General features: G+C 37.8%; 1 protein-coding gene and 1 pseudogene across 4 annotated transcripts in view; one reads left to right on the forward strand and one right to left on the reverse strand.

The window, feature by feature from the left end:
• Positions 1-451: 451 nt before the first annotated feature.
• The window catches only part of CHR18 (chromatin remodeling factor18), a 58,208-nt gene continuing 48,125 nt past the window's right edge, over positions 452-10,534 (reverse strand). For all 4 annotated transcript variants that reach the window (XM_028230799.2, XM_028230798.2, XM_082873021.1 and 1 more), the window contains exons 18-24: positions 7,937-8,002; positions 2,846-2,914; positions 2,673-2,777; positions 2,413-2,538; positions 1,943-2,001; positions 1,778-1,814; positions 452-774 (exon numbers count right to left, since the gene is read on the reverse strand). In XM_028230799.2, coding sequence (XP_028086600.2) covers positions 622-774; positions 1,778-1,814; positions 1,943-2,001; positions 2,413-2,538; positions 2,673-2,777; positions 2,846-2,914; positions 7,937-8,002 — 615 coding nt within the window. In that variant the 3' untranslated portion in view covers positions 452-621. The remainder of the gene's footprint in view (positions 775-1,777; positions 1,815-1,942; positions 2,002-2,412; positions 2,539-2,672; positions 2,778-2,845; positions 2,915-7,936; positions 8,003-10,534) is intronic.
• Positions 9,768-10,534, forward strand: part of LOC145792223 (putative WRKY transcription factor 7) — a 970-nt pseudogene continuing 203 nt past the window's right edge.

The following is a 10,534-nucleotide window of genomic DNA, read 5'->3' on the forward strand; positions in this document are numbered from 1 at the left end:
CTTAAATAGTAATTATCTCATGAATCATGATATATGATACAAGTCAAATGCTAAGAGGTCGCACAGGTAAATCTTGAAGCCATTTCCCAATCACATCATAAATAGTCTGGAGTCAAACTAGGTGTAGTTAGAAGGCAATTCGTTGCATGAGCGAGGCATGAACAGACTTGATACAATCTAAATCCCCGCTGGTAACAAAACAATCGTTGTGTTGATATTTGTTTTTTTAAACTCTTCTATTTCCATATTGCATTGCACTGCAACATATTGTGAGTAAATACCATAAAAGGATATCCATAACAATCCCACTGATTTTTGCTACCAAACATTGGTCAGATTTGTGAGGAATGTCCATTATTCTAGCACCATAATGCCTGCAGTGGTTAAAGAGCAGCCACCCACATGGCCCAACCACAGAAATAGGCCTTCGCAATGATTGGCAACAAAACCAAAACAAAAATAGTTACATCCCCATTTCAAAATTGAGGTTTTCCTGTATAGTGTCATTTTGTTTACAACCCATTCAGGCTATAAATGCGCTCTCATCATTGCAAGAACTTTCAGTCATGTGCCTGTTCATATATACATGATTATACATCACTTGGTTGTAGAGTCGATGGCTCATTTCCTAGGATATTTTAGCTTGGGCTGATCTTCAGTGTCATTGATGTTGTTACAACGCTTCATGAAAGAGTCTAGTGTTATCTGTTTTGCAAGGCTGCTTCTTGGCTGGTTAGCTGAGACTTCTAACATATTCTCGTGGCCATCAAGCATCTGGAAGTCCATAGACCAAATCTCAGTCTAGAATCCACATAAAGAAAACTGAACCTGGCATCTCAAAAAATCTTTGCTTGTGTAAATGCAAACTTTCTATGTAGAAGATATTTGGCACTGAAGCCATACCAGGTGGGTTCTATATCAAACCACATGTATGTGCATATATGGTCCGATGGATGAATTGGTGATCCTTTTTTTATATTAAACAAATTTACAAGCAGATGCATAAAAATTCAAATTTTGTAAAGAGTATTGAAAAGTAGGGGAAATTCTATGGTACACAGCCCAACCCCTTTTTGGGGTGTGTACCATATGCCCTAGTTACGACCTATTGTGATATTAGTTATGACTTGTGAAGTTGATTATGATCTATTGTGATTATTATTTTAGTTATGATCCAAAAGGTCTTTGGTTATACCTTAGGACGATTCACGTGTTGGTCTTAACAAATGAACTTATTGTCTAATAAGTTTTGTAAGAATTAATGGCATTTTTTATCAAACACTATTAAAAAACGTCACTGATTGTTAATTTTCAACTATAGTTTAAAAATTGTTACAACAAATGTCATACTTATAAGCTTCGGCAACGGTGTAAAAAACCGTCACAAAAAGTCTCTAATTTCTAATTTTTAATTTTTAATTTTCAACGACAGTTCGAAAAATTCATTACAAAAAAAGTCACTAATTGTAAGTTTTAATGACAATTTATAAAAATTATGACAAAAAAAATCGCTAATTGTTCATTTTAGCGACAAATGCAAACAAGGTCACAATTATTTTTAGCGATGATTTTATTAGGATTTATTTTCAATAGGACTTGATGGAAATTAAGTCTAACTATTAAGACTTATTAGTAGTTTATCCTATACCTTATGTGGGGTTTGGTTATGACTGCTATTTTAAGTCATTACTTAAAATAATTTAGTTATGACATTTAACTTGAATATGTTACACACTCTCAGAATGACCCTCGAAGTAGAGAGGGAAGAAAAGATAACCTGTCCTAAATTTTCCAACTTGCTCTGGACAACATCCCTGTAAAGAGAAATATAAGGCAGAAGTTACTGATCATCATCAAATATCCTACTTAAACAAACAATGACAGCTTGTCCACTTAAGTAAGACAATATTGTCCAAGTAAAACGAATGGGGTATAAACATACCATATTATGTCATCAACAGTGTCATTTGCTAGCAGGTAATATACATTGACCGATGACACCTAAAATGAACCAAACTTGTCAGAAGACTGGAGGCACTTTGCATTTGTGAATGAAAATTAGAAGAATTATTGTACTAACTTCATTTAGCCGCAAAGCACAATTACTTAATTGAAACAAAGTAACTTAGAGCAGTCTCTAATTTCATCGATAGCTATTGTAATGTCATCACTCTTCATCCCATTCATGATAAATTGGGGCCATCAACAAAAGCATTTACAGAGCAAATAACTGCTACTTGCTTGAAAGCAGAAATAGAATGTCTCTTGAGAAGCACTGACCAGTAGTGCCCCAAAAATTGTCCAAGCAACTTAAATGAAACAATAACTCTGATATACTAGGGTATCAAGTGATAGCTCATACCAACCAAATGACAGCTCATACCAATCATTTATGAAATTTTAAATGGTTACCTGGCCAATCCTATGAGCACGATCTTCTGCTTGAACCATGTCACCTGGAGTCCAAGATAACTCTGCAAAAATAACTGTGCTTGCAGCTGTTAGGGTTAACCCAACACCTCCAGCTTTGATAGATAGCTGTGAAATGACAAGCACAAGAAAAATTGTAGATCATGAACCTTGCAACACAATGACAGTATCAACATTGATACATGGGAAGATTATAAGAGCAGAAAACATTCTACAAAAATTAATGAATCAAACTGCATTACCACTGCTGCCTTTATAGCATCTTTTTCCTGAAAATCTGTTACCAAAGCTTGCCTTGATGCTGCTGGTGTACCACCATCTATTCGAATGCAACCAACTCTTTTCTTCTGAAATTTGGCAGCGCTAATGAGTGGATCAATTTTAAAGATTTTTATGGACAATTCACTAGTATTACCTGAAGAAATTGGTATATTGAATCAATCATGGGTTGATGGTGTGCAAATATTAGAAACTTGCAACCTGCCTGCAACAATCAGAATAAGATAAAATTAACACATAGATGCACAATATCCAAATCAAAATTTGCAATAAAATAAACAAAAAAGGAAACAAAAAATCACAAAGGTCTATAACAAAACCTTTTTTTATTTTTTATTTAATTTTATTATAGGTAAGGTCTAATACAAAACTTCAAATGCTATAACCTTCAACAATAGTATGTAGTATGTACACATAATAACCATAAAATACTGTGTTGCGTTTGCATATATCCTAGATGTCAGAGAACATTATGATATGGATCAGAGATTCAGAGCAACCTTTGACCCTCGACTCAACATGGAAAAACTAATTGATCAACTTATACAATGTATGCTATCCATATCCAACCATGGCTAATTCTAACATAGGCCTCACAATTGATTCAATCAACGCTTCCTGATCCTTTAGATTTCGTAGAGACTTCGATGAGATTTTGATACATGGTAAGTACAACTTTTTTTTTTTTTTTGGTATACGGGGTTGCACCTGCTTGCCTCATCTTCAATGAAATTATTATGAATATATATATATATATATATATATATATCTCTTTAATCTAAACATTCTTCCTTGTAAACTGAAATCAGGTTCCCTTCTTTACAGTGGAAATATTAAGAATGCTACGTTTGAGCGTGCATGTGCATAGACATTGTTAGAATTTCCCATCTTTACCTTCACCTACTCCACTACACACTCCACTTCACCACACACTCCACTTCACCTAACCCACTATCACCTCCACTACACCTACTACCACATTTTCTTCTATATATAGATTGTATAGGAATTGTAATAAATCAATCTTGTAATACAACAATCTTGTAACAACAAATCAATCAATAATACATATATTTTTACATGGTATCAGAGCCATAAGATTTAGGCCCATATTTTGTTTTCTCACCGGCGGGCAGCCGGCCGGCAACCTTGCCTTCGCTGCCCGCTGGAATTTGTTTACACATACCTTCAGTTTCCTTCCAACTCATCAACAAAAATCACCACCGCCTCTCTCGCTTCACACCACTCGAACCCCTGAGTTTCTCGGTCTCGACACCCAGATGGGTTTATGGGATGGTCCTCACACGGCGACCACAGCCGGAGGAGCCAATGTGGCTTTGGATGTACTTCAAATGCCTCAGGTCACATGTTCGAAGATTGGTAGAGAGAACAAAGGAAGGAAAGAGAACTCTTTGTCTCTCTCTCTACTCTGACTGAGAAGGATGCAGGCCATTACGGGGCACCAATCTTTGAAGCCCTCACCTGCGATTTCTTATCTCAAATCCATCTACCCTCTCTCTCATCATTACTATGGTGCTGATCATCCGCGGGACACCCACACACCGAAACAAGAGAGGGAAATGATCAAATCCAACTTCCAGAAAAATCAACAACGAAAAAGGGACGGAGAAGGAGGGTGCCTTCCCAGGAAAGTGGGACTCATTACATGAGCTTTTTTCGCAGCTTTTACAGACAATATGAAGAACATGTGCTTGAGCAGTGCCTTCTCTCTCTCCATAGACACACGCACACAGAACTCACACACACCCACGAGATTTCTGATGCCAACATTTTTTTTAATCATCACCCCCCTCCACTTTCTCTTATTTTAACATATCTCTATATATATATATATTTTATTACATTGACACACCCCTACTTTTCCATCTCTCCCCCACTCTCTAGTATATATATATTTATATAACTTCTGATTAAATTGCTCTTCTTTCTCTTCATAACTAGAAAGAGCCACAACTTCAACACTAAAAAATTCACACCACCACCCCCTGTTCCCCACTGTCTAGTATATATATATTTATATAAATAAAACCCACACTCTCTAGTATATATATATTTATATAAATAAAACCCATCTTGCACTGTGTGTGCGCACGCCAACCTTCACCACTTTTTTATTTTATTATTATTTTTGTACAAACTCATATCTACTCATTTTTTTTTTAAACGCATGCTGATTCATGCTACCTTTACTTTACCCACTTTACTTTTATTTATTTTATTTTATTTTATTTTTTCTTAAAAAAAAAAAAAAAAAAAAAAAAAAAAAAATCTTCTATTCATTCCATCTAATTTTTCTGCTCAGTTTTATCCCTTCAAACCATTCGGATTTGCACCATACACTCATTTTATTTCTATCGGGTCTTCGCCCTAATCACCATTTTACACCATAATAAAAAAAAAAAAAAAAAAAAAAAACATAAAACAATAAAAAAAAAAATATAAAAAAAAAAAAAAAAAAACAACAAAAAAACAAAAACACAACCAAACAAACACCAAACCACCACACCCACAGTGGGTTTTTTTCTTCTCTACTCTGCCGCCGGTCTCTTCTTCTTGCCTCCGTCCTGGACGGCCCTTGCCGGTGTTGCCTCCGTGTTTCCCACTCCACTGGGCATGATCACTACTCCCTGCTCCTCCACTGCAGCATATGGCGGCCCTCCAAATCGGAACATCACGGTGGCCTTCCGCTTCAGCTCCTTGTTTTCTGTCTTTAGCACACTTATCTCTGCTCGCGCATCCTTATACATGCGTTGGAGCAGAGCCAGCTGGGAATTTAAATGCTGCACCTCATTTGTCCTACTCTGCAGCCGGTTCGACAAATTTGTGACCGCCGTCATGGTTTCCACGCATGACTTCAGAGTATACTGATTAGCCTCAATATCAGTTTGCACCGCCATTTTTTGCTCCACCGACCGCATCGGAAAGTTCAATGGAGCAAAACCAGAGGTGTTTGGTTGAGGTTCCCTGGCCACCGCACCAGTTATTTCTCTTGTGGGCTCGTTCAGTTCTGGAAAGAGCGTGAGCAGGTTCTGGGTAGCTGGACGGGAAGAAGAGGCCATGTTTTTGGGTTGCTAAGTGTTTCGGAAGGGTTGGTGACAGAATGGCAACAAAGTGTTCCACAGTTTCTCTCTCCGCAGAGGCAGAGTTTTTTTTCAGCGAAGGGTTGGTTTCAGAGGTTTCAGAATGGTATGCCTCAGCCTCAGCCTTCGTCTTGGATAAATAGCCGAGGCAGCCACGCGTATCGCGCGCCTCTTGCCGCCCGACAAACTGGCACGCCTTTTCATAGCACATCTTTTGACAAAGTGGACACGCCTTTTGATGGCACGCCTTTTGATGGCACGCCTTTTGATGAATTGGGCACGCCTTTTGATGGCACGCCTTTTGACAAAATTGGGCACACCTTTTGAGGGTGCCACTTTTACAAGGGTCCGACAAGACTCTGTAAACTGTCCCGACATTGATTCCGGTTAGCTCCTTTATGGGTCCGACAAGACTCTGTAAACTGTCCCGACATAGATTCCGGTTAGTTTCTACAAGGGTCCGACAAGACTCTGTAAACTGTCCCGACATTGATTCCGATTAGTTTCTACAAGGGTCCAGCAAGACTCCGTAAACTGTCACAACATTGTCTTCTACAACGGTCCGACATGACCCCATAAACTGTCTTCTACAACGGTCCGACATGACCCCATAAACTGTCTTCTACAAACGGTCCGACATGACCCCATAAACTGTCTTCTCCAACGGTCCGACATGACCCCATAAACTGTCTTCTACATCGGTCTGACACCACCATACAGTGTCCTCTACAACGTTATGACACCCCATACAGTGTCTTCACCAACGGTCTGACACGACCATACAGTGTCTCCTATCCTTTTTTATTTTTATGTATTTTCTTGTTTTGTTACTCTCTCCAAACTCAAGTTGGTTAGTTTCTCTCCTCCTTGAGTTTGCGGGGGGCTGTTAGAATTTCCCATCTTTACCTTCACCTACTCCACTACACACTCCACTTCACCTACCTCCACTTCACCACACACTCCACTTCACCTAACCCACTATCACCTCCACTACACCTACTACCACATTTTCTTCTATATATAGATTGTATAGGAATTGTAATAAATCAATCTTGTAATACAACAATCTTGTAACAACAAATCAATCAATAATACATATATTTTTACAGACATACATATGCACAAGTGCATGCAAACTAAGAGGTGGTTAAGGATAAATTCTCCTAAGTTATGCTAATTACCAGGATTTAGATTTGGCTTTACCACAAATTCTTATTTTGCTTAGGTTTCTTTCTTGTAAACTTATTCTATAACATCTTCAATAAGGTCATTATTTGATAATAAAAGTTGCAACTTGGTATATCTTGTCCAGAAAGATGTCTATTATGTGGCATTACTAGCGCAATTACATCATACCCGAAATTAGGCATACTTCACTCCCTCAATCTGGAACTGTTTTTGGAGAGAGTAGCCAACTCATTGTGAGAATGGGCTTGCCGAAATCGGAAGTGATTCTTGAAAGTTGAAATTAGAGTTGATTTTCAATTTTTTATACTCCTCTGAGTCCATTAAATAACTTAACACCTGTAACATTAATGATGGCGCTGTATTTTTGCATTTGTTCTGTGAAACTTTAATCAGTACCCAATATGAAACCTGAAGTTCAAGACAATGTTAATTTTCCAAATAATCAAAAGTAAGCATATTAATTTATGCCATTATAGTGGAAAAAAATTCATGTTGATGTGGAGAATTAACAAAAAGAAAAATGTCAAATACTGGAACTGGTAAAAGTTGTTTTGCTACTTCAGCAAGTCAAACCCAAATGATAAATAAAAACATTAAAAATAAACTTAAGTCATGTCATGAAGATTCAATTGGGTATGGTGAACAGATGATTATCATCTTTAACATAACTAAGCCAAACAACAAACCACTGGCAATTTGTTTGTAGTTACTAATTTCTCTTTATATAATTTTTACTTGGAAGTTTTCTTCTATGACAAAAATCTATTATTTTCTAATCCTTATCTCGTAGAGACTTTAAATTATTTTTGAAATGCTTTTTCACAGCTAAGTGCTAACTAATAGTGTTTTTCAACAAAACTAATTACAGCAGCTTAATTTATCCATTGCTTGATGCAGTTTAGTATTAGAAAGGAAAACCAAGGGAGAAGAAGAAATACCTCAATGACAGTTCCCACGTAATCCAGAACTGCTGGGATCTTGGCTTCTGCAGAATCAGTATAAATCTGGAGTCCGAAAAGTATCAAAGAGTGAAAGGCACTTAGAATTCAAACGGATTCATTGAATTTGACATTAAAATATAGCCAAGAAAGAGAACAAATTTCTTATAATCATTTTCATGGCAGTTGAGCCTCCCCGCATGTGGGGTAAGGCTCCATACAAGGCCAGCCCTGAGATTTATGTGGCCTTAGACGGGCTTTGAAAGTGGGACCCTCCTACATATATTTTTTTTTTTATAAAAAACTTACAGATAAAATAATAAGTTACCAATATTTTTTTTTATTATTTAGTAGCTACAAAAAGTTTCCTTATACATATAATCATTAAAATTTATTTTCATATATTAAGACACGAAAAAAATATTACAAACACTCAAAAAAGATAAAATATGGTCTTCTTGTTTTATAGTTTAGTAATAATCAACAGAAACAACATACTTTATTGATATTTGATAACAACCACCCAACTGTTCACGTCACTGTTCACCGTGCTTAGAACAACCACCCAACTGTTCACGTCACTGTTCACCGTGCTTAGAACAACCACCCAACTGTCCCTTAAACTCCTATTTTTTTAAATACTTCTACAGTCATAAAATCCCACCAAATCTAGCCCTACAAGTCTACTGTTACTGCTGCAGTATACTTAAACCGGGCTCACTATTTGTAGGAAAGTAATCCCTGCTCGTCCTACATCAAAAGATTTCATCCAGGGTACTTGCACTGACCTAGATTAATATTCAGTTTGATTAATAGAGGCAAATTGGAATTAACTTTTTGAGAGGCCTGCTCTATCCTAAGGGCATGTGTGATCAAACTCTCTTTTGAGTATTTGTAGTTAGCTTGACTAGATGCTGGAGTGAAGAAGTGTACATTTCTACAGCCAACATAATTATCAAGAAATTAATTCCTTAGTGGGTTTGCCTACTTCTTATGGAACAAAGTGGTCACTTACTAACTAGGAAGCATGGATACGGATACGGGATATGGATACTGCTACACGGCAAAACTTAAAAGGGTACGATACAAGTATGGCATGGATACGTTTGTAAAATAAAATTATTTTATAATTTTTAGTGATGTAGTATGTATACAATAAAAACCTAAAGCAAGAGTACATTCATAAAATATCTAGTACTAAATTCCTTAATATCAAAAAGATAATTTTATGTTCATCAAAGATTGCATCAAAGAGCAATCAATTAACAACCGGCATACTCCAGCATCTATGAAGCATGTATACTCCAGCATCTACAATATTGAGCATCTATGAAGCACGAATATTATACCCACCACAACAGTTACCTAGCAATTTCATTCACAATAATGATGCATAAGAAAAGAACAAGAACCATGGCTATTATTTGTTAAAATCCACCTACTCTCCACCTACTTCACCCACTTAAACTTACTCCACTAAACCTAACCCACTACACCACTACCACCTCACCTACTCCACTAAACCTAACCCACTACACCACTACCACCTCCACTTCACCTACTCCTTACCTACTACACACTCACCCTCTTCTATATATAGGAATCATGAATCATTGTAATAGATATCAATATACATCAATCAATAATACATACAATTTATTCTCTATCTATCAATTTATTTCTTACATGGTATCAGAGCGAGGTTAAGACCTTAGTATTTCTCGCTTCACCGGCGGGCGGCGACCTCGCCTTGGCCGCCCGCTGGACCTCAACCTAGTCCGCTAGAATGTTCAACACATACCACAAACACATACCTGAAACTCTTCTTTCTTTGTTTCCTCATCTTCATCTTCACTAATTTCTTTCTCTGTGGTCTTCTCTATCCAGAGGTAGATTGGGTAGCTAATGAGCTCAGAGTGCCTCTTCACAAGTTCCTTCAACTTGGACATGCTCCCTGCATTGGGGTTGGCGGATGCATGATCATCCCCACCAAAATCATGAGAGAGAGTGTTGAGAAGCTCATTAGACTTCTTTCTCAGTCTCAACAACAACAACAACAGAGACAAGAGGGTTAATTATCAGCTAATTCAGAGCAGAGATCGACTATGGAGATAGAGATGGACTGTAGAGCAGTTGCTGATGTGGCTGTAACCAAGTTCAAGCGAGTCATTTCTCTTCTGGGTCAGACTAGAACCGGCCATGCCCGGTTCAGAGGAGCCCCTCTGGCGTTACCGGTTCAAAACCAGAACAGAGACTCCAAAGAAGTCTCTGAATCGACTAGAATCTATTGCCTGAGACCAATCCAACAAGTTCCTCTCGCTGTTCCTCACCCAAATTCTCACCACCACCATCTTCAATCTCAGCACGACCACCTCATGATCGTGAAAAATGGGGTTATTGATCGGAAAGACTCGGCGTCGAAATCGATTAATTTCTCCTCATATTCGCCGGCGATTTCCGGCGCCACCACCTCGTTCATGTCGTCTTTGACGGGAGACACCGACAGCAAGCAACTTTCGTCGTCGTCGGCGTTTCAGATTTCGAATCTGTCGCAGGTTTCCTCCGCGGGAAAACCGCCCTTGTTGAAGAGAAAGTGCA

The sequence above is a fragment of the Camellia sinensis genome, chromosome 6 (assembly GCF_055761805.1).
Source record: "Camellia sinensis isolate YWXY chromosome 6, ASM5576180v1, whole genome shotgun sequence".
Classification (NCBI taxonomy): Eukaryota; Viridiplantae; Streptophyta; class Magnoliopsida; order Ericales; family Theaceae; genus Camellia; species Camellia sinensis.